The 24,479-nt window shown below is 44.8% G+C and overlaps 1 protein-coding gene and 1 pseudogene across 1 annotated transcript in view; both read right to left on the bottom strand.

The window, feature by feature from the left end:
• The window catches only part of LOC145344481 (cytosolic carboxypeptidase 2-like), a 105,316-nt gene that overhangs the window by 69,832 nt on the left and 11,005 nt on the right, over window positions 1–24,479 (bottom strand). The window contains exons 4-8 of the mRNA XM_080191637.1: window positions 21,586–21,690; window positions 12,684–12,834; window positions 6,688–7,470; window positions 3,897–4,056; window positions 3,277–3,403 (exon numbers count right to left, since the gene is read on the bottom strand). Coding sequence (XP_080047763.1) covers window positions 3,277–3,403; window positions 3,897–4,056; window positions 6,688–7,470; window positions 12,684–12,834; window positions 21,586–21,690 — 1,326 coding nt within the window. The remainder of the gene's footprint in view (window positions 1–3,276; window positions 3,404–3,896; window positions 4,057–6,687; window positions 7,471–12,683; window positions 12,835–21,585; window positions 21,691–24,479) is intronic.
• Window positions 15,079–15,258, bottom strand: LOC145344642 (U2 spliceosomal RNA; annotated as a pseudogene).

Consider the following 24,479-nt stretch of genomic DNA (forward strand, 5'->3'; position numbering starts at 1 on the left):
TTGACATTCAATGGTGTTACCATCACAGAATCTCCCACTGTCAACATTCTTGGGGTTACCATTAACCCGAAACTCAACTGGACTTGACACATAAACACAATGACCACAAGAGCAGGTCAGAGGCTAGGAATACTGCAGCGAGTAACTCATCTCCTCAGTCCCTAAAGCTTGTCCACCATTTACATGGCACAATCAGGAGTGTGATGAAATACTTCCCCCTTGCTTGGATGGGTGCAGCTTCAACAACACTCAAGAAGCTTGACATCATCCAGAACAAATCTGTCCACAGATTGGCACCAGGTCCACAAAAATCTATTCCCTCCACTATCAATGCTAAGTAACAACAGTGTGTACTATCTACAAGATGCACTGTATAAATTCATCAAAGATCTTTAGACAGCACATTTCCAACCTATAACTACTTCCATTTAGAAGGACAAGGGCAGCAGATATATGGAAACACCACCACATGCAAGTTCCCCTCCAAGCCACTCAACATCCGCACTTAGAAATATATCACTGTTCCTTCATAATCACTGGGTGAAAATCCTGGAATTCCCTCCCCAGCAGCATTGTGCGTCAACCCAAGACAAGTGGACTGCACCAATTGAATAAGGCAGCTCACCATAGAAACATAGAAAAACCACAGCACAATTCAGGCCATTTGGCCCACAAAGTTGTGCTGAACATATCCCTGCCTTAGAGATTATTAGGCTTACCTATAACCCTCTATTTTACTACGCTCCACGTACTTATCTAAAAGTCTCTTAAAAGACCCTATCGAATCCGCCTCCACCACTGTTGCTGGCAGCCCATTCCACGCACCCATCACTCTCTGAGTGAAAAACTTACCCCTGACATCTCCTTTGTACCTACTCCCCAGCACCCTAAACCTGTGTCCTCTTGTGGCAACCATTTCAGCCCTGGGAAAAAGCCTCTGACTATCCACTCAATCAATACCTCTCAACGTCTGATACACCTCTAACAGGTCACCCCTCATCCTTCACCTCTCCAAGGAGTAAAGGCCGAGCTCCCTCAAACTATCCTCATAAGCCATGCTCCCTACTCCAGGCAAATCCTTGTAAATCTCCTCTGCACCCTTTCTATGACTTCCACATTCTTCCTGTAATGAGGCGACCAGAACTGAGCACAGTACTCCAAGTGGGGTCTGACCTGGTTCCTATATATCATTCGACTCCTAAACTCAGTTCCTCGATTGATGAAGGCCAGTACACCATACGCCTTCTTAACCACAGCTTCAACCTGTGCAGCTGCTTTGAGCATCCTATGAACTCAGACCCCAAGATCCTTCTGATCTTCCACACTGTCAAGAGTCCTACCATTAATATTATATTCTGCCATCCTATTTGACCTGCCAAAATGAACCACTTCACACTTATCTGGGTTGAACTCCATCTGCCAATTCTCCGCCCAGTCTTGCATCCCATCAATGTCTCGCTGCAACTTCTGACATCCCTCCACACTATCCACAACACCTCCAACCTTTGTGTCATCAGCAAACTTACCAACCCATCCCTATACTTCCTCATCCAGGTCATTTATAAAAATCACAAACAGTAAGGGTCCCAGAACAGATCCTTGGGGCACTCCACTGGTGACCGACCTCCATGCAGAATATGACCCATCTATAGTCACTCTTTGCCTTCTGTGGGCAAGCCGGTTCTGGATCCACAAAGCAATGTCCCCTTGGATCCCACGCCCCCTCACTTTCTCAATAAGCCTTGCATGGGGGACCTTATCAAATGCCTTGTTGAAGTCCATATAAACTACATTTACTGCTCTTCCTTCATCAATGTGTTTAGTCACATCTTCAAAAAATTCTATCAGGCTTGTAAGGCATGATCTGCCTTTGACAAAGCCATGCTGACTATTCTTAATCATATTATATCTCTCCAAATATTCATAAACCCTGTCTCTCAGGATCTTCTCCATCAACTTACCAACCACTGAGGTTAGATCACTTGTCTCCTTCGTTGTCCTTGAGCAGGTAATACCTGCTCAAGGACAACGAAGGATGGCCATAAATGCTGGCCTGCCAGCGATGCCCATGTCCCCTGAATGAATAAAAAAGATAAGAGCCCATGGGATTTAAGAAAATTCAGCACATTGGATCCAGAATTGACTGAGTGGCAGGAAGCAGAGGGTGGTGGTCAAAGAATGTTTTTCTGACTGGAAGACTGTGCCCTGTTGGGTCCCACAGGAATCAGTGTTAGAGCCCTTGCTGTTTGTGGTTTATACAAATGAGTTAGACTTGAGGTTGATCAGTGAGTTCATGGATGATCTGAAAATTGATAGTGTGGTAAGTAGTGAGGAGGATTGCCTTATATTACAGGAGATATGAGGGGCATAGATAGACTAGACAGGCAGAAACTTTTTCCCTTGGTGGAGGGATCAATAACCAGGGAGCATACATTTAAGGTAAGGGGCAGGAAACTTAGAGGGGATAAGAGGAAAAATCTTCCCAGCCAAAGGGTGGTGGCAATCTGCCTGAAAGGGTGGTGGAGGCAGAATCCCTTATAACATTTAAGAAGTATTTAGATGTGCCAAGGCATACAAGGCATTGCCCAATGCCAGGCTGGCAATGTCAAAGTGTCAGGGTGGCATTGCCCAAGAACACTGTCCCTTGCCCTTGGCCTCCCCAGGAGACCTCAATGGCCTCCAGTTCCACAGGTGAGACCAACACCACTGTTCCCCATTCAGCTGTTTTCCTCTCCTGGCAAGACCATAAAGGCAAGCGACCGCAGGCGATTGAGTGCTGGGCTCGCTAAACACATTCAAAACCCTATTTTAATACATTTAAATAAATTAATAAGTCTCTCACCCATTTCCAGCAAGAGACTGACTGTGTCAGAAATCTGGGTGTCATAAAATCATGTCGGTCGCAAAAACCAGTGCCATTTGTGCTAGCTGCTTATTCCCGATTTTACGGCATTTTCCTGCTGCAAGATAGGGAGAAAGTGGCAGTAAAATTCCACCCAAATAGTGTGTAAAGGGACTGAAATAGGTTGAGTGATAGATGTATAAATGCAGAGACTAAAAAGCATGTATTATAGGCAGTGCGGAGGATTAACTTTCATATAGAGACAAGTGGACGTATTAGAAAGGTAGTGAATTTCTGTGCTAATGTATCTTAGAATTAACAAGGGGTGTGGGAATTTCTGAGGCACAGGGAATTTTACTACAAAAAAGGGCACTATAAAATTGGTTGTTGTTGTTATAATCCTGTATATAGCACCTGCTGGATTTGTCACATACCCAGAGTGGATCCTGCAAAGGTCGTTTCCATGGTATAACTGTGTGTAATACCCAGCTTCCACATCACAATACGACCTGTGCCTTCTTTTCCCCTTTGAACCTTGAACTTGCAGCTCTGGTAAGAGAACTGTCATAAAAGGAGTTAATGGCCCATGCATTTACTTCAGGAATGCCCTCCTCCACCACCTCCCCCACTCCTCCTCTCCTGACCCCACCTACAACACGCTCTTCTCCCACTGACCCCTCGCCTCTTCACTCCCCTCCCTCTAACCTGGCCCCTCACCCTCCATTTCCTAACTCCTCCCATCTCTCCCTCCCTTCCATCTTTCTCCCATTCCTCATCATCCTCCTCCTCCTCCCCCACCCCCACCCCCAACTCCACTGGCTCCCACTACCCTCGGCCACCCACTTCCCACACACCCCTCTGACCCCCACCTCCTCACTCCTCCACCTCCCCCCAATGCGCCATCCCTCCCCTTCTTCCCCCTCCAATCTCTCCTTCAACCCTCTGTGTCCTCTCCCCTCTGCAAATCCACTCACACTCCCTTCTCCCCTCCCATCACACACAAACCCCAGGCTCTCAGTGACTCACACACTAATCATTGCAGGCCTACTGGTACCTTGTCAGCTGCATTTTTACTCATCATGAGTGGGAAGACCCTCTCGTGGAATCGCAGCAAAGGGCTCTCTTTGTTGTTACAGCCGTACATAAAGGCATTACTCTTCCGACTGTGTCCATGGAAGTCACAGTAAAGAACCACCTCCCTCTCCTCCAATAATCTGTGAGGGCAACAATTAACAATCAGCTCACCCACACTCCTGGCCCACATTCCACTCATTGCCTTGACCACCAAGTCCTGCACCCGACCACCTCCGCCACTAAACACACACACACACACACACACACACACACACACACACACACACACACACACACACACACACACACACACACACACACACACACACACACACACCAACAAACAGAGAGTCATAGAGTCGTAGAGGTTTGCAGCATGGAAATAGGTCCTTTGGTCTAACTTGTCCATGCCACCTTTTTTTTTAAACCCCAACCTAATCCCAATTGCCCGCATTTGGCCCATTTCCCTCTATACCCATTGTACCCATGTAACTATTTAGATGATTTTTAAAAGATAAAATTGTACCCGCCTCTACTACTACCTCTGGCAGCTTGTTCCGGACACTCACCACTCTATGTTGGAAAAAATTGTTCCCTGGACACTTTTGTATCTCTCTCCTCTCACCTTAAACCTATGTCCTCTAGTTTTAGACTCCCTTACCTTTGGGAAAAGATATTGACTGTCTACCTTGTCTATGCCCCTCATTATTTTATAGACCCTCAGCCTCCTACGATCCAGAGAAAAAAGTCCCAGTCTCTCCTTATAACTCAATCCATCAAGTCCCAGTAGCATCCTAGCAAATCTTTTCTGCACTCTTTATAATTTAATAATACCCTTTCTATAATATTGACCAGAATTGCACACAATATTCCAAGTGTGGCCTTATCAATGTCTTGTACAACTTCAGCATGACGTCCCAACTCCTCTGTTCAATGTTCTGACCCATGAAACCAAGCATGCCAAATGCCTTCTTCACCACTCTATCCACCTGTGACACCACTTTCAAGGAGCTATGAACATGTACCCCTAGATCTCTTTGTTCTGTAACTCTCTCCAATGCCCTACCATTAACTGAGTAAGTCCTGCCCTTGTTTAATCGACCAAAATGCATTACCTTGCATTTGTCTAAATTAAACTCCATCTGCCATTCGTCAGCCCACTGGCCCAATTGATCAATATCCCGTTGCAATTGGAGATAACCTTCCTCATTATCCACAATGCTACCAATCTTGATGTCATCTGCAAACTTACTAACCATGCCCCCTATATTCTCATGCAAATCATTAATATAATAACAAATAACAGTGGGCCCAGCACTGATCCCTGAGGCACACCGCTGGTCACAGGCCTCCAGTTTGATAAACAACCCTCTACAATCACCCTCTGGTTTCTGTCAAGAAGCCAATTTTGTATCCACTTAGATACTTCAACCTGGATCCTGTGAGATTTAACTTTATGCAACAACCTACCATGTGGTACCTTGTCAAAGGCCTTGCTAAAGTCCATGTAGGCAACATCAACTGCACTGCCCTCATCTACATTTTTGGTTACCCCTTCAAAAAAGCCAATTAAATTTGTGAGATTTTCCACTCACAAAGCCATGCTGACTGTCCCTAATCAGTCCTTGCATCTCTAAATGCCTGTAGATCCTGTCTCTCAAAATATCTTCCAACAATTTACCCACTATAGATGTGAGGCTAACTGCCCTGTAATTCCCAGGCTTTTCCCTGCAGCCTTTTTTAAACAAAGGCACAACAATTGCCAACAATTGTTCAATCTTCAGGCACCTTACCAGTGACCATCGATGATTCAAATATCTCTGCTAGGGGACCCGCAATTTCCTTCCTAGCCTCCCATAAGATCCTGGGATACACTTCATCAGGTCCTGGGGATTTATCTACCTTGATGTGCTTTAAAACTTCCAGCACCTCCTTCTCTGTAATATGTACACTCCTCAAGACATCAATACTTAATTCCCCAAGTTCCCTAACATCGCTGCTTTTCTCAACAGTAAATACTGATGAGAAATATTAATTAAGGATCTCACCCATCTCTTGTGGGTCTGCACATAGATGACCTTATTGATCCTTAAGAGGCTCTACTCTCTCCCTTGTTACTCTTTTGCCCTTTATGTACACACCCACACACACCAACATGCACAACAACACACACACACCAACACACACGCCCCCACACACACACACCAACATACATATCAACACACACGCAGCAAACTGAATCTCAGTCACACAGGGAAAATTATGAGATAACCACAGGTCTTGATTAAAGCAGACTCAGATAAGGGTCAAGGACCAATTAATTGTGCGATGTGCAGTTGCAGCTCATGTTTTCCCATTAGAACAAGAAACAATGGACAAGGAAGTTGATATACAATTGGTCAGAGATATAGCTATCATTTCTTGTTGATATACCATGCACAGGTTATAATTGGACAACTATACCCTTATGTATGCATAATATAACCGGGATCAATAACTGAGTGGATAGAGATAGCTCCTACACTTTGATTAGTATATGCTGATTTCTTGTAATCAAATTTGAAAATATAATTGCTTGTGTATTTCCAAATTTGGCATTGCGGCTGGTCTTAAAAGATTTGGTCAGTGTCCTGTATCTGCAGTAATAAATCATCTTAATACACTCTATGACTTTGTCTGGCTACATGAAGAGAACTACAAGAAAAGCACTGTGACAGTCCCATAACAACAGTGTTCCCAGTGTGAGAGTTACACTGGGAGTTCACACTCACCTCTGCACCATGTTCCTGGTGTGCCAGACACAGGGAAAGCAATCCCTCAGCAGTGTCCGGTAGTTTCGGTTGAGATCTCTTCCGGTCAGGGAACAACGATAGTTACCCGTAATCACCCCGTCTGGATTCAGCATGGGAACCACTTTGAAGATGAACGTGTCACGCAGGAGCCGAGCATCATCAGAGTTTCCCAGGATGTGGTCCAGGAAACCTCTCATCACCCATGACCCATTCGTTTCTCCAGGGTGGATTCTGGCCGTCACAACCACAGCTTTCTTGGTGGGCATTCTCTTCTGGCTCCTGGAGGGGGAGGTGATGGTCAGTATGTGAACTATATTGCCAGCCAGGCTACGGCACAACACCCGCAGCTTGCAGTACTGGGATCGGATGGGATCATTGGCGATGGTTGCTAAGTAACGCTGCAGGTCAGAATATGTGTACGGATAAGCGTGGGCAAAATAGCAAGTGTCATTCCTGTGAGGAAACTGGAAGGTCCAGGTGAGTGAGTAGAGGCTGCGGCCCTCCTGGCTCAGATTGTTCTTGTAGTAACGAATGTCTGTGCCCACTCGATGCCAGCCTATCTGCTTTTGCTGGGCCTCTCGCTCCGAATACAGCAGAGGTTTCAGACCCTGATTATACAGGCTGTTGGACTTCATCAGGTTAACGATTGTGAAGCGGTAGGTGACCCCTGGCCGGGTATTCTGTACCCGGAAATAGTACCACTGGGTGTGCTTGTCTGTGTACAAGTCTGTGCGTAGTGTCAGCTCATACTCATAACTGTCTCTGAAACAGAGAAACAGCCATTAGAAAAGTGTCCCAATACTATTCCCTGGGCTACCATTAGCTGCATTTCCTCACCCTATCCTCCTTCCTCCCTGAATATATATGCCTCCCTCTGTGCATAGGCAGAGTCCCTCCCCCACTGTTCTGTGCCTGTGGTACCCCAGTCTCACAATCTGCCAACACCAGAGTGACCCATTTATTCCTACTCTCTGCCTGCTGCCTGTTCGTCCAATTGCGAATCCATGTCAGCATATTACCTCCTATTCTATGTGCTTGAATTCTGCAAACCAACCACCTGTGGGGGACTTTATCAAAAACCATCTGAAAATCTAAGTAGACTACACCAACCCTTTATCAATTCTGTAAATAATAGCTATAAAGAACTCCAATATCAAACAGGATTTTTCATTCCTAAATCCATGTTACTTTAATCTGATTCAGCAGAGTTAAAGTAAAAGTTTATTGATTTGTCACAAGTAAGGCTCACATTAACACTGCAATGAGGTTACTGTGAAATTCCCCAAGCTGCCACAGTCTGGCGCCTGTTTGGGTCAATGCACCTAACCAGCATGTCTTTCAGAATGTGGGAGGAAACTTGGGCACCCCGAAGGAAACCTAGGCAGACACGGGGAGAAGGTACAAACTCCACACAGACAGTGAACCAAACCGGCAATCCACTGTGCTACAGTAATCATGATTACCCAAGTATTTATTCATCACAACCTTTATAATAGATTCCAGCATTATCCCTACTATACTCTTAGGGGAGAGGGAGATCAACCCCAAGTTATAGTTCATGTGGGGACACATGACATAGGGAGATTAAGGGAAGGGGATATTAAGCAAAGATTTATGGAGTTGGGGTGGAAACTCAAGGCGAAGTCAGAAAGAGTAGTTATATCTGGACTCTTGCCTGTGCCACGGGATAGATTAGAGAGGAATAGGGAGAGGGAAAGTTTGAACTCGTGGCTGAGGGGATGGTGCAGGAGGGAGGGGTTCAGGTACTTGAGCAATTGGGGCTCATTCTGGGGAAGGTGGGACCTCTATAAGAGGGATGGTCTACACCTGAACCAGAGGGGAATCAATATCCTGGGGGGTAAATTTGCAAAAGCGATGCAGGAAGGTTTAAACTGATTCGGAGGGGGGGAGGGATAGTGAGGAAAGGGGGTGAAAGTGAGGGGGGCATAGTTGGGGAATGCAAGGCACGGCATAGTGGGGGTGGGGCGGAGCAGGGTTTGAAATGCGTGTACTTTAATGCGAGGAGTATTCGCAATAAAGTGGATGAACTTGCAGCGTGGATCAGTACCTGGGACTTTGATGTTGTGGCCATTTCTGAGACTTGGATAGAGCAGGGTCAGGAATGGATGTTGCAGGTTCCGGGGTACAAATGCTTTAGTCGGAGTAGAGAAGAAGGTAGAAGGGGGGGTGGGGTAGCATTGCTAGTCAAGGACTGTATCACAGTGTCGGAGAGAAAGTTTGATGAGGACTTGTCAGTTGAGGTAGTATGGGCGGAGATTAGAAATAGGAGAGGAGAGGTCACCCTGTTGGGAGTCTTTTATAGACCTCCTAAAAGTTCTAGAGAGGTTGAGGAAAGGATTGCGGAGACAATCCTGGTTAGGAGTGAAAGTAATAGGGTAATTGTTATGGGGGACTTTAACTTTACGAATATTGATTGGAGTTGCTATAGTTCTAGCTCGCTAGAGGGGTCAGTGTTTGTACAAAGCGTGCAGGAAGGTTTTTTGTCTCAGTATGTAGACAGGCCAACTAGAGGTGAGGCTATATTGGATTTGGTGCTGGGAAATGAGCCAGACCAGGTGCTAGACTTGGAAGTTGGTGTGCATTTTGGTGATAGTGACCACAATTCGGTTACGTTCACCTTAGTGATGGGAAGAGATAGGCATGAACCTCGGGTCAGCAATTTTAGCTGGGGTAAGGGCGATTATGAGGCTATCAGGAGTGAATTAGGAAGCATGGATTGGATTAGGGGATTACAGGGACTGGGAACGTCTGAAATGTGGAGTTTTTTCAAGGAGCAGCTACTGCGAGTCCTTGATAGGTATGTCCCTGTCAGGCATGGTGGATTTGGTAGATCTAGGGAACCGTGGTGCACTAAAAGAGTTGAGTCGATGGTTAAAAAGAAAAAGGAGGCTTATGTTAGGATGAGATTGGAGGGCTCAGATAGTGCACTAGAAAGCTTTAGATTGGCTAGGAGGGAGTTGAAGAGTGAGTTGAGAAGGGCTAAAAGAGGACATGAGAAGACTTTGGCTGATAGGATTAAGGAGAATCCTAAGGCGTTCTATAGGTATGTCAAGAACAGAAGGTTGGTCAGGGCAAGATTAGGGCCAGTTACAGACAGCAGGGGGAAGTTGTGTGTGGAACCGGAGGAGATTGGAGAAGTATTGAACCAATATTTCTCTTCGGTGTTCACGCAGGGGGACATGAATATAGCTGAGGAGGACATTGGGTTGCAGGGGTGTAAAATAGACAGTATTACGGTTGATAAAGAGGATGTGCTGGAAATTCTTGAGGGGCTGAAAATAGATAAGTCCCCTGGTCCGGATGGGATCTACCCTAGGATTCTCTGGGAGGCTAGAGAGGTGATTGCAGAGCCTCTGGCTCAGATCTTCAGGTCGTCATTGGTCTCTGGTGTAGTCCCGGAGGATTGGAGGATAGCGAATGTTGTCCCATTGTTTAAGAAGGGGAACAGAGACTTTGCCGGGAATTATAGACCGGTGAGTCTTACTTCTGTTGTGGGCAAGGTTTTAGAAAAAATTATTAGGGATAGGATTTATAGTTATTTGGAGTGTAATGAATTGATTAGAAATAGTCAACATGGTTTTGTAGCGGGTAGGTCGTGCCTTACTAACCTTATTGAGTTTTTTGAGAAGGTGACCAAAGAGGTGGATGGGGGTAAGGCAGTTGACGTGGTATACATGGATTTTAGTAAGGCGTTCGATAAGGTTCACCATGGTAGGCTTCTGCAGAAAATGCAGATGTATGGGATTGTGGGTAATCTAGGAAGTTGGATCAGGAATTGGCTATCAGATAGGAGACAGAGGGTGGTGGTGGATGGTAAATATTCATCATGGAGTACAGTTACGAGTGGTGTGCCTCAGGGATCTGTTTTGGGGCCACTGTTGTTTGTAATTTTTATTAATGATCTGGATGAGGGTATAGTTGGGTGGATTAGTAAATTTGCTGATGACACCAAAATTGGAGGTGTGGTAGATTGTGAGGAAGGGTGTCATAGTCTGCAGGGAGACTTAGATAGGTTGCAGAGCTGGGCCGAGAGGTGGAGGATGGAATTTAATGCGGAGAAGTGTGAGGTAATTCACTTTGGTAGGAGCAACAGATGTGTCGAGTATAGGGCTAACGGGAGGACTTTGAATAGTGTGGATGAACAGAGGGATCTAGGTGTGTGTGTACATAGATCCCTGAAAGTTGGGAATCAAGTAGATAAGGTTGTTAAGAAGGCGTACGGTGTCTTGGCGTTTATTGGTAGGGGGATTGAATTTAGGAGTCGCAGTGTAATGTTGCAACTGTACACTACTCTAGTGCGGCCGCACTTGGAGTACTGTGTGCAGTTCTGGTCCCCGCATTACAAGAAGGATGTGGAGGCGTTGGAGAGGGTGCAGAGGAGGTTTACTAGGATGGTGCCTGGTATGGTGGGGAGGTCCTATGAGGAGAGACTGAGGGATTTAGGGTTGTTTTCGTTGGAAAGAAGGCGGCTAAGAGGGGATCTTATTGAAACATACAAGATGATTAGAGGTTTAGATAGGGTGGATAGTGATGGCCTTTTTCCTCGGATGGAGAAAGCTAGCACGAGGGGGCATGGCTTTAAATTAAGGGGGGGTAGCTACAGGACGGATGTCAGGGGTAGGTTCTTTACCCAGCGGGTGGTGAAGGATTGGAATGCCCTGCCTGCTGCAGTTGTAAATGCGTCTAGTTTGGGGGCGTTTAAGAGATCTCTGGATAGGTTTATGGACGAAAAGGGATTGGTATAGGCTAGTGGGTCATTGTTTTTGTAACTGGTCGGCGCAACATCGTGGGCCGAAGGGCCTGTTCTGCGCTGTAATGTTCTATGTTCTATGTTCTATATACACGTAAGGCCAAATTGTCTTTAGATCCCCATTTTCTCTCTCCCTCCCTTCTCAAATAGTGGGGTGACATTTGCTCTCTTGCAATCTGCAGGAACCATTTGAGAATCTATGCAATTTAAGATGATCTCCAGTCCATCCACTATCATCAAAGCTACCACTTTAAGCTCTTTAGAATGAAGAATAGCAGATCCTGGGGACTTATCAACCATCAGTCCCATTAATTTCCCTATATCATAACCATCTTACTAATATTAATTTCCTTCAATTACTCATTTTCCCTCATCTTTGGATCTTTAATTCTTTATTTTCCTCAGTGAAGACAGACACAAAATAATCGTTTAGCTTATCTTTCATTTCTTGATTACCCATTAAGAACTCTTTTAAGAATAGCAGGGGGTAATTTGGAACAGGATCCCTGAGGGGATTATGGAGTAGGATTCCAGGTGGGGATGTGAAGTAGGTTTACAGTCTGATGATATAGAGTAGGATAGAAAAGGATTTGGGGGGGTGGGGGGATAGGGGCAAATATGAAGTAGGCTTCCAGGAGTGTAACATGGAGCAGGATTCCAAGGGCAGGGGGAGGTGGTATCGAATAGGATTTCTAGGGGTGTGGTGCTAGGTGACAATGGAATAGGATTTCTGGGGGGATATGGAGCAGATATATAGTGATGAACGGGATGATATGGGGCAGGACTCGGGGCGGAGGGTGAGATCCAGAGCAGTATTCTGGGGGTGATATGTAGCAATATTCCAAGTGTGATAAGGAGGATAAGGAGAGGTGATATGAAGCGTCTTTCCAGTGTGGATGATATGGAACACCATTCCAGGGGCTATGGGATAGAACTCCTGTGGCTCCACATATAGTTGATATTGAGCAGGATTCCTTGGGGGACGCAATGTGAAGCAGGGCTTCAGGTTGGGGGGTGGAGGGGAGGTGAATATGGAGCAGTATTCAGGGGGTGAGACTTAGCAGGTCCCAGCAAAGTGATATGGAGATGCAGCGGGATCTCAGGGGAGGGCATGGGCTGATGTTGATCAGGATTCCACGGGAGGGCAGGGGGAATATGGAGCAAGATACAAATTTTACCCAAAGCACAGCTTTGTCATACATACACTCTGATGGCTTTTTGCAGGTTTCCGCTTTCGAATCGGGATTCGAAGATCAATGCATTGCAATCTTTACTAGTCGCACCCACTGTGGCGAGCTGTAATAGGCCCCGGCGGCCACCAACCCGCGAAGAGGTGAAGTAAGAACCTTTCCTGGCTGACAGATCACAACCACCAACATCTGTAACAATACTGCATCATCACTGTTAAAGAGGTTCCGCAGTGAGGTCATCAACAGGGAATGGGGGTCTTCATCCCAAAAATGAGGAATGGGGGAATACAATCCCAACAGGAACAAGGAATGAGAAACACAATCCCAAAAACATGGAATGGGGAGTGCTCAATCTCCACACAGAATGGAGGAATACAATCCCAACTTAAGCAGGGAATGGGGAAATACAATTCCAAAGTCAGGGGACACAATCCCAACACAGAATGGAGGGATACTATCCCACCAGAAATAGGGAACGTGGTGACTGCATTCAATTTCAGTGATAATGAATGAGGTCAGGAATGGGGGATTTAGGTGAGGTTGGGGTGGCGCTGGAGGAATTCTCATCCTGAGATCAATGACTTTAAGGATCTTGGAGTGATTTCAGGATAATCAGAGATTTTTTCCTAAACTGCATCCTAAAAAAAAAGTAGCTATCTATCCCAAGTTGAGGTAATGGAGGTCATGGGTCAAAGGCAGCAAAGAAAGTAATAAGTAAACATCCCGAGGAAGCTCACAAAGGAGGCAATCAACCATCAATGGACACAAAGTAAGGTATAAGAAGCAGCCTTGTCATAGAGGGAGGGAAGAGAATTTATTGAGAAAATTCCAGTTCAGTAGGCCGGAGCAGGCCTCCAGTGGTAAGGAGAGAAGGGTCAACAAGAGGTTATAGTTAGAATAGTTCATTTTGGGGTGCTGGGCTTTGGGACTGCAGATATTTCAGAGGTTGGGAGGGACAAGGCCATGAAGAGTTTTGAAACAAGAATTTTAAATTGCCTTTTGGTTCACTCAATTTTACCAGTGTGAGCTGCAGACCAAAATAGTGAGGAGCGAATGGGATCCGTTTTTGTTCAAGATTCAGAGAATGGATTTTTAATTATGAACATACAATATGGTGAAGCAGCAGGCCAGTTAGCATCAGTTCACAGAGGTTGGAAATGAGAAGCTGGTCAAGCAGAGAATTGGAATAATCAAGTCACGAGGTAACAAAGGCATGAATAAGGGTTTCATAGGACAGGAATTATCTTTGCAGTCAGCAGAGATCGCCCCAGTGTCGCTGCTGACTAGGTCATCGGTTTTGAAAGCAGGAGGGACAGTACCTAAATCAAAATTACAATATCAGTCAGCGTGAAAGTGAATGAGACTCAGTAGGCCCAAGAGAGTAGGAGACTTGTTGGACACGATGAGTTCGGAGAGGGACATGAAGGAAGACAGGAGGAGAAAAGGACTCTGAGATCAAAGATCAGAAAACTGGTGGGGGGAACATCTCTCTCCAAGATGGGTGGGATCTTGATGATGAGATGTGGGATCTCTTCCTGAGACTTGGGAACCAGGTTGGGCCTGTCCCTGAGATTAGCAAATCTGTGCCTCTTATTCAGGGATCACTCTTTTGGACCTACTGCAGGTTTGCTTTGTCAATAGTCTGTCTTCAGACACATTCAGATTTAGTTAAACTTCAGAATCTCTTCACTCTGGGAAGTTGGTATCTTAAAGGAAATTAAAGGAAGTTTCTATTGAGAAAGTGATGCAATGATGGTGCCAAAGGATTGGAGAACTGCCAATGTAACCCTTATTCAAAAAGTGAGGGAGGCAAAGGTAGGTAACTATAGGCCAGTTAGCTTAACTTCTGTCATTGGGAAAATGTTAGATTCCATTAAAAAGGATGTAATAATAGAGCATTTAGAAAATCATAACACAATCATGCAGAGTCAACATGGCTTCATGAAGGGGAAATCTTGCCTGACAAATTTATTAGAATTTTTGAGATGCTAATGAATAGGTTTGATAAAGGGGAAATCCAAAAAAGCATTCACTAAATTACCATACAAAAGGCTACTTAATAATATAACAGCCCATGGTGTAGAGGGTAGAATATTAACATGGATAGAGGATTGGCTAAGTGATAGAAGACATTTGGGATAAGAAGGGCATTTTCAGGATGGCAACCTGTAACCAGTGGAGTGTCACAGGGATCAGTGCTGGGGACACAATTATTTATAATACATATTAATTACTTGGATGAAGAAAGTGAATGTACTATTGCCAAGTTTTGGATGTCACAAAAATAGGTTCTGTAATAAGTCTCACAACACCAGATTAAAGTCCAACAGGTTTATTTAGAATCATCGGTTTTAGGAGCGCAGGTGCAGCGCACTGAAAGCTCATCAACCAAATAAACCTGTTGGACTTTTTTTTGGCACCGTTCCCGGAGATACCGCAACACCAGGCTGACACGCGGAGCGGACGGAGCAAGCCCCCACCCCATCTCCCTGCTCCAAAAACCAATCCAATACATGGTCCCCAGATAAGGGACGCACCAGACACCAAACCGATAAGAACAGACACCACACTTTAACCTGGTGTTGTGAGACTTCTTACTGTGCCCACCCTCGGCATCTCCACATCATGACATAAATAGGTGGGAAGGCAAATGATGAGGCTGACACAAAGAGTCTACAGAAGAATATAGACCTGTTAGGTGACTGGACAAAAATCTAGCAAATGGAATATAATGTGGGAAAATCTCAAGTTTTGCACTTTGGTAAGAAGAATAAAGGAGCTGAATATTATTTAAATAGAAAAAGACTGCAAAAAACGCAGCATAAAGGAATCTGTGGTGCATAAATCATAAAAAGCTAACGTACATATTCAGCAAATAATAGGGAGGGCAAATGGAATGTTGGCCTTTATTTCAAAGGGAATGGAGTGTCGAAATATGGAAGCCTTGCTAAAACTATACAAAGCACTAGTTAGACCACACCTTGAGTGCTGTTCACAGTTTTGGTGTCCTTATGGTGGCACGGTAGCACAGTGGTTAGCACTGCTGCTTCACAGCTCCAGGAGCCTGGGTTCGATTCCCAGCTCGGATCACTGTCTGTGTGGAGTTTGCACATTCTCCTCATGTCTGCGTGGGTCTCCTCCGGACACTGTGGTTTCCTCCCACAGTCCAAAGATGTGCAGGTCAGGTTGATTGGCCATGCTAAAAAAAAATTGCCCCTTAGTGTCCTGAGATGCGTAGGTTAGAGGGATTAGTAGGTAAATAAGTAGGGATATGGGGATAGGACCTGGGTGGGATTGTGGTCGGTGCAGACTCGATGGGCCAAAGGGCCTCGTTCTGCACTGTAGGGTTCTATGACTCTATGATTATCTAAGGAAAGATATAGTGGCATTGGACACAGTCCAAAGAAGGTTCACTAGGTTGATCCCAGGTATGGAGGGATTTGCTTAGTTGAGTAAGTTGAGGCTGCACTCATTGGAGTTTAGAAGACTGAGAGGTGACTGTATTGAGACACATAGGATTTTCAGAGGGCTTGACAGATTCAGTCATAGAGTCATAGAGATATATAACGTGGAAACAGGCCCTTTGGCTTAAGTCATCAATTCTGATCATGTGCCTGTGTTTGGCCCATATCCCTCTAAACCTTTTCCATCCATGTATCTGTCCAAATGTCTTTTAAATGTTGTAACTGTACTTGCCTCTACCATCTTCTCTGGCAGCTCATTCATCTACGCCATCTGCCCCTCAGGTCCTTTTTCAAAATTTCCCCTCTCATCTTAAATCTATGCCCTCTAGCTTTGGACTCCCCCACCCTGGGGAAAAGGTCTTGGCTGTTCACCTTATCTATGTCTCTTCTGATTTTATAAACCTATATAAATCTCATCCTCCTATGCTGCAAGGGAAAAGGACCAGCCTCTTCAGTCTCTCCTTACAATTCAAACCTTCCAGTCTCGGTAAATCTTTTTTGCACCCTTTCCAGTTTATTAACATCCTTCCTATAGCAAGGTAACCAGAATTGTACACAGGACTTCAAATGTGGCCTTATCAATGCCTTGTACAGTTGTAACATAACATCCCAACTCCTGTACTCAATGCTCTGACCAATGAAGACAAGTGTGCCAAATGCCTTCTTCATCACCCAGTTGACCTGTGATGCCACTTTCAAGGAACTATGAGCGAGATTTTACAGCCTCACTCGTCCCAAAGCCATAAAATCCCACCCAAGGTCAATGGACCTTCCCATTGTCCATCCCTCACCTGCTCCAATTCCTGTGGCAGGAGGGCCAGTAAAATTCCGGCCTACGTAACAGCACTTCTAGGTGTCTCTGTTTGACAACGATCCCCAGGGCCCTACTGTTAACTGTATAAGTGCTGCTTGGTTTGTCTTACCTAAATGCAACACCTCGCATTTATCTGATTTAAACTCCATCTGTTATTCCTTGGCCCACTGGCCCAATTGATAAAGATCTCATTGTAGTCTTGGATAACCTTCTTCACTCTTCACTATACCACCAATTTTAGTGTCATCCGCAAACTTACTAATCATGTCTCCTATATTGTCATCCAAATCGTTCATAGCTATGACAAACAACAGTGGACCCAGCAATGATCCCTGTGACACATTGCTGGTCAAAGGCCTCCGGTCTAAAAAACAACCCCCTACCACCAATTTCCGTCTCCTACCAGCAAGCCAATTTTATATTCAATTGGCTAGTTCTCTCAGGAACCCATGTGATCCAACCTCACTGACTACTCGACCAAGCGATTCCTTGTTAAATGCCTTGCCAAAGTCCATGTAGACAACATGTACCGCACTGCCCTTATCTATTGCCTTGATCAGCTCTTTAAAATACTCTATCAAATTTGTAAGACATGATTTCCCATGCACAAAGCCATGCCGACTATCCCTAATCAGTCCTTGTCTTTCCAAATGTATGCAAATCCAGAATTCTTTCCAATAACTTATTCACTACTGATTTTAGGCTCATCAGTCTGTAGTTCCCTGGCTTTTCCCTGCTGCCTTTCTTAAATAATGGCACAACATTTCCTTCCCTCCAGTCTTCCAGTGCCACACCCGTGGCTGTCGATGATACAAATATTTCCACTAGGGGTCCCACAATTTCTTCTTGAGCTTCCTATGATGTCCTGGAATACACTTAGAATCATAGAATTGCTACAGTACAGAAGGAGGCCATTTGCCTCATTGAGTCTGTACCAATCGCAATTCCACTCAAGCCCTATTCCTGTAATCCTCATTTAAACTGCTAATCCCCCTGACACTAAGGGGCAATTTAGCATGACCTATCCATTAACCCGCACACCTTTGGACTGTCGTAGGAAACTGGAGAAAAGCCATGCAGACACTTGATCAGGTCCCAGAGATTTATCTACCTTAATGTATTTTAAAATCTCCAGCACCTCCTCTTCTGTAATGTGGGACTTTTCAAGACATCATTATTTACTTTCCAAGTTTCCTAGCTTCCATGTCTTTCTCCAAGGTAAATCTTAACATATTCATTTAGGGTCTCACCCATCTCCTGTGGCTCCACACATAGATGACCTCGTTGATCTTTAAGGAGCCCTAACCTCTCCCTATATGGAGAGAAGTGGTTTCTCCTAAGAGGTGGGAGAATCTGGGACCAGAGGACATAATCTCAAAAGCCCATTTAGGACAGAGGTGAGGAGGAGTTTCTTCCCTCAGAGGGTAGTGAATCTGTGGAATTCTTTACTGCTGTGAGAGGCTGGACCAATAAGTGTGTTCAAGGCTGAGAGAGACAGATTTTCAATCAATAATGGAATTGAAGGCTATGGGGATAAAGTGAGAAAGTCGAGTTGAGAATTATCACATCAGTTCAGTCATGATGTGATTGAATGGCAGAGCAGACTCAATGGGCTGAACAGCCTACTTCAAATGTATGTAATATTGCCTATTTCCAACTAGGGAAGGGGCCATACTGGTATTGGGGAATGAGCCCTGCCAGGTGATCGATGTTTCAGTTGGGGAGCAGTTGGGGAACAGTGACCACAATTCATTAAGTTTTAAGGTACTGATGGATAAAGAAAAATGTGGTCCTCAAGTTAAGGTGCTAAATTGGAGGAAGGCTAATTACAACAATATTACACAGGAACTGAAGAATGTAGATTGGGGGCAGATATTTAAAGGCAAATCAATATCTGGCATGTGGGAGGCTTTCAAGTGTAAGTTGATATGGATTCAGGATCAACACATTCCTGTAAGGATGAAGGGTTAGTATGGCAAGTTTTGGGAACCTTGGATAATAAGAGATATTGTGGGCCTAGTTAAAAGAAAAAGGAAGCATTTGTTAAGGCTAGAAAGCTTGGAGCACACGAAGCAAGTATGGAATACAAGGAAAATAAAAAGAAACTTAAGTAAGGAGTAAGGAGGTCTAAAAGGGGTCATGAAAAATCATTGGCCAGCAGGATTAAGGAAAATCCCAAGGCTTTTTATACATATATAAACAGTAAGAGGGTAGTCAGGGAGAGGGATGGCCCACTCAAGGACAAGAGAGGGAATCTATGTATGGAGCCAGAGGAAATGGGCGAGATATTAAATGAGTATTTCGTGCCAGTATTCACCAAAGAAAAGGATTTGGTGGATAATGAATCTGGGAAAGGTGAGTAGATAGCTTGTGTCATGTTGAGATCAAAAAGAAGGTGGTATTGGGGTTCTTGAGAAACATTAGGATAGACAAGTCCCCAGGGCCTGATAGGATATATCCCAAAACACCGAGAGAGGCATGGGAAGAAATTGCTGTGGCTTTGAGAGAAATCTTTGTATTCTCACAGGCCACAGGGGAGGTTCCAGAGAATTGGAGAACAGCCAGTGTTGTTCCTTTGTTTAAGAAGGGTACCAAGAATAACCCAGGTAATTACAAGTCAGTGAGCCTTACATCAGTGGCAGGGAAATTATTGGAGAAGATTCTTCGAGACAGGATTTACTCCCACTTGGAAATAAGCGGACATATTAGCAAGAGACAACATGGCTTTGTGAAGGGAGGCAACATGGTTTTGTGAAGGGGAGGTCATGTCTCACTGACTTGATTGAGTTTTTTGAGGAAGTGGCGAAGATGATTGATGAGGGTAGGGCAGTGGATGTTGTCTACATGGACTTCAGTAAGGCCTTTGATAAGATCCCTCATGGCAGACTGGTGCAGAAAATGAAGTCGCATGGGAGCTGGTAACATGAATACATAACTGGCTTAGTCATGGAAGGGTGTGTTTCTGAATGGAGGGCTGTGAAAGTGGTGTTCCTCAGGGATCAGTGCTGGGACCTTTGCTTTGTAATATATATATAAATGATTTGGAGGAAAATGTAACTGGTTTGATTAGTAAGTTTGTGGATGACACAAAGTTGGTGGATTTGCAGATAGCGATGAAAACCATCAGAGGACACAGCAGGATATAGATAGGTTGGAGACTTATCTATAAGAGATAAGAGAGATGGTAGATGGAGGTTAATCCGGACAAATGTGAGATAATGCATTTTGGAAGGTCTAATAAAGATAGGAAATATGCAGTAAATTGCAGAACCCTTGAGACTATTGATGGGCAGAGGGATGTGGGTGTACGGGTACACAGGCCACTGAAAGTGGCAATGCAGGTGGAGAAGGTAGTCAAGAAGGCATACGGCATGCTTGTCTTCATTGGCCAGGGCACTGAGTTTAAAAATTGGAAGTAATGTTGCAGCTTTATAGAACCTTATTTAAGCCACATTTGGAATATAGTGTTCAACTCTGGTTGCCACACTATCAGAAGGATGTGGAGACTTTGGAGAGGGTACATAAAAGATTTACCAGGATGTTGCCTGGTATGGAGGACAGTAGCTATGAGGAGAGGTTGGAGAAACTTGGTCTGTTCTCACTGGAATGACAGAGGTTGAGGGGTGACCTGATAGAAGTCTGTAAGATTATGAGCGTCATGGACAGAGTGGATAATCAGAAGCTTTTTTCTCAGGGTAAAAGAGTCAATTATTAGGGGGCAAGGTTTAAAGGAGATGTATGAGGCATGTTTTTTTACACAGAGAGTGGTGGGTGCCTGGAACTCGCTGCCGGGGAGGTAGTGGAAGCAGATGGGATAATGAATTTCAAGGGGCAACTGGACAAATACATGAATAGGATAGGAATAGAGGGATATGGTCCCCAGAAGAGTAGGGGGTTTTAGTTCAGTCGGGCAGCATGGTCGGTGTAGGCTTGGAGGCGAAGGGCCTGTTCCTGTGCTGTAATTTTCTCTGTTCTGCTCCTGCATCTTATGGTCTAGCTAAATACCAATTGGAGTCATTGAGAAATTTCCAGGTGATGAGATTGCTAAGATTTAAATGAAAGAAGTAAATGGAAAAAGAACTCCAATCCCAATCATAAAACTATCTGAAACCCTGGGCTGCTCTGGGAATGCCTGACCCTCAGATCAGAAGCAATCAGGTCACCTGACAGTTGAAGGCAGCAGGGAACTGATTGAGAGAGATTGTGTACACTCTCCGTCGAGCTGCTTATCTATATAACTAGCACATACGAATTATAACCGACTTCAGTTGAACAGAGATACTTGGTGAAGCAGGTCTAAAACAGGAGTGAAGATTGGTAAAAGCCCTGATAACTTTATTTATAATAACAATGTGATGGAAAAAGTTTGAGTGGATCATGCAACCATGGTAACAAAATGATCAGGAGAGATGGAGATGGTCCCCATTGTTATTCTTGGTAATGAGGTAATTTGATTGAGTGGTAATGCTCATAAAATGCAGAGATTAAAAGTGGAATTGGTATAAAGTTTGGAGAAAACCATTGTACATTGTGTAAATCATGAATATTCTGTTAAATCATACTGCATGTTGGATTGTGCAACATGAGCTCATTCAAGACCTGACTGTCTGTTTACTGTGGGATTTTAACAGTGCTTACCTCCACCGATGGAAAACACTATGTTTTCATTCTCTCCTACACAGTTTGGCATATATTCCTGTTTGGTGGGCTGGTACAGCTTCTCTGGCTCTTGGGGGCTCCATTCTGCAAATTACAAGCAACAGCACACAGGGACAGCAACATCACTCATGGAACATGCTTGTAACAGGGAAAAAAATGCATTGGGGATGGATCACTCTGTCTAGTCTTTTTCCATAGGCTTCAGACTTGTTTAACTCTATTCCTTCCAGATGTCAGTAGCTTCTGCTGTTCACTGTCCAATCTGTCTTAACATTCAGATCACAACTGACAGAGCAAGTGACCGTTTTCTCGTGAGACCCCTCCTGCCCGCTGCACAGGCAGGACCTGTCCCTACTTTGCCCTCACCACCAGTTCCATGTCTAACTTTTTCCATCTCTCTGTAACCAATCTGTTATGTAAGTTGGGGTATACCCTCTTAAGAGAATGGGTCAGGTGACTCAGGACTCAAGACAAACTCAGTCAGTTTGGTACTGACTGTGCAAAGAGAAAGATGTGTAATAGACTGCTTCCTTTAATTTATACCATTGACCTCATGGTCCTTATTAGTCTTCACTATCAGATCTCCATACTCAATAATGGACGATGGGGCAGAGTCACTGCCAATTTTCAGCAAAGGGAGGTAAATTGATGTCATCATCCTGCACTCTGGAAAGGGCAGAAATCACCAAGGTACTGAGGTAGACTCGAGGGAGCAGACCTAGGCATGGAGGGAAGTGGTCACAAGGGGATTCTTGCTCCATTCAAAGACCAAGCATAGTAGAGGAATTTATCCATCGGGAGCACCAAGACCTTCGGGAAGGAAATGGTTATGATGGGACTCGGACAGCAACCGACAGAAAGAGTAGAGGAGCGAAGTTGGCAAGGAAGCAGTAGATTGAAGTGCAGGAAGAGCAGCAAAAGTGAACGAAAAGCAACTACAGAAAGTAAAGGCGGAATAACTTCTGCCAAAGGAACCAGGAAATGACGGGCCAGTCTGGGGCAATGGGGCCTTTCAACGAAGATATGGAGAGAGCTGAACACCATAGTGTTTCACTCTTATTTCAAGGCAAATAAAGTAAAGGAGGAACTCGCATTAGAAGTAAAACATTTGCGACAATAAGAAGCATCATACAGCCAGAGAAACCCACAGAATATCTCCTGGCAGAGCTGTGTGAAGCACTAAGGAATCATTATACCCAAAACCACTTATGATAGCAGAACAGTTCCGATTTTATAAGAGAATGCAACTGGAAGGTAAATCAATTGTGTAATTTGTAGCTGTGTTGAAAAGATAAGCTGAACACTGTGAATTTAGCGTTTCCCTACATGATGCCTTCCGAGATCATTTGGTGTGTGGGCTTCAGAATGAATCAATACAATGGAAACTGCTGACAAAAAAAGTCTGGATCTTAAAGTGGGTTTTGAGATAGTGACTTCCATAGAACTGGCTGCAAATGAAGCAACACAGCTGGTTGTCCATACAGCCATATGTGTGACCACACAAAGCAGCCGAAGAACAACAATCCGTGCTGTCAACCATAGAATGCCATCACTAGAGCAAGTCCAGGCGCAAAGACCCCACATGCTAGACTTGCAAAGCCCAATGCTGCCGGTGAAAGTGGGTGGGGCATATTGCTTGAAATTGTAGGGTGCAATTCAAAAAGGAGAAGGGGGGGTTAGAGAGGGGCAAGCCTGAAGACTAGGCACAAGATACATACCACTAGCCAAGAAAGGGACGGAGTCTCCAGTGGATCTGCAGAATAACCCAAATTGACAGAGTTTCGATTGAAAATTTGATCGGTTGGAGGGGCAGCCAATAGATTCTGGATTCTTCCAAAGATGGAAGGGATGGTAATCAAAATCAAAGTGGATAAGGAGGGGGTTGGGTGAAGTGGGGGGAAGCAGTATCCCTGATCTCGGACTCAGCATCCAGAGTCAAGTTGAAAACTCTGCCATTGAAGCTTCAAAAATCATCTTACGTACTTATACTGAGCAAATGTTGCCACTGAGAGGATACGTGCTGGTAAAGGTACAACTAAGGGACTAGTGTGTGGAGCTACCATTGTATGTGGTCAAGGGTGACCACCTGTTTTGTTTGGTCACTCCTGGCTGCAGAAATTAAAATTAAACAGAGTTGTGGTAAATAGGCTGGTGAGTTCAAAGACAAGGCTACAGGATGTGTTAGAAAAATACAGGACATATTCAAAGGGACACTGGGTAAAATGAAAGAGTTCAACGTAAAGACTCAACTTAAGTCAGGGGCTCATCCAAGGACTCTGAAGGCACATCTGGTGCCATATGTGATTAGGTTGAAGATAGAGACTGAATTAGAACATCTGTTGAATAGCGGGTCACTGGAAGCAGTGTCGATCTGTGAATAAGCCACTCCAGTCCCCACACCCAAACATCAACACAGCCAATCCCCATTCATCCTAAATCCAGCCAACCCCCACTCATCCTAAACTCATCCCAGCCAATCACCAATCATCCTCAACCCAGCCAATCAGCTCTCATCCTCCACCCAGTCCAGCCAACCCCCATTCATCCAAAACTTACCACAGCCAATAGGCAATCCCAAGTTATCCTCAATCTAGCCATTTCTTCACCCATCTTAAACCCATGCCAGCCAATCACCACTCATCCTAAACTCACGCCAGCCAATCCCCACTCATCCTAAACTCACGACAGCCAATCCCCACTCATCCTAAACTCACACCAGCCAATCCCCACTCATCCTAAACTCATGCCAGCCAATCCACATTCACCCTAAATGGTTAGTACTGCTGGAACACAGCGCAAGGGACTTGGATTCGATTCCCAGTTTGGGTCACTCTCTATGTGGAGTTTGCACAGCCTCCTCGTGTCTGTGTGGG

Source organism: Carcharhinus amblyrhynchos, chromosome 6 (genome assembly GCF_965287045.1).
Source record: "Carcharhinus amblyrhynchos chromosome 6, sCarAmb.v2.hapA, whole genome shotgun sequence".
In the NCBI taxonomy this organism is placed as follows: Eukaryota; Metazoa; Chordata; class Chondrichthyes; order Carcharhiniformes; family Carcharhinidae; genus Carcharhinus; species Carcharhinus amblyrhynchos.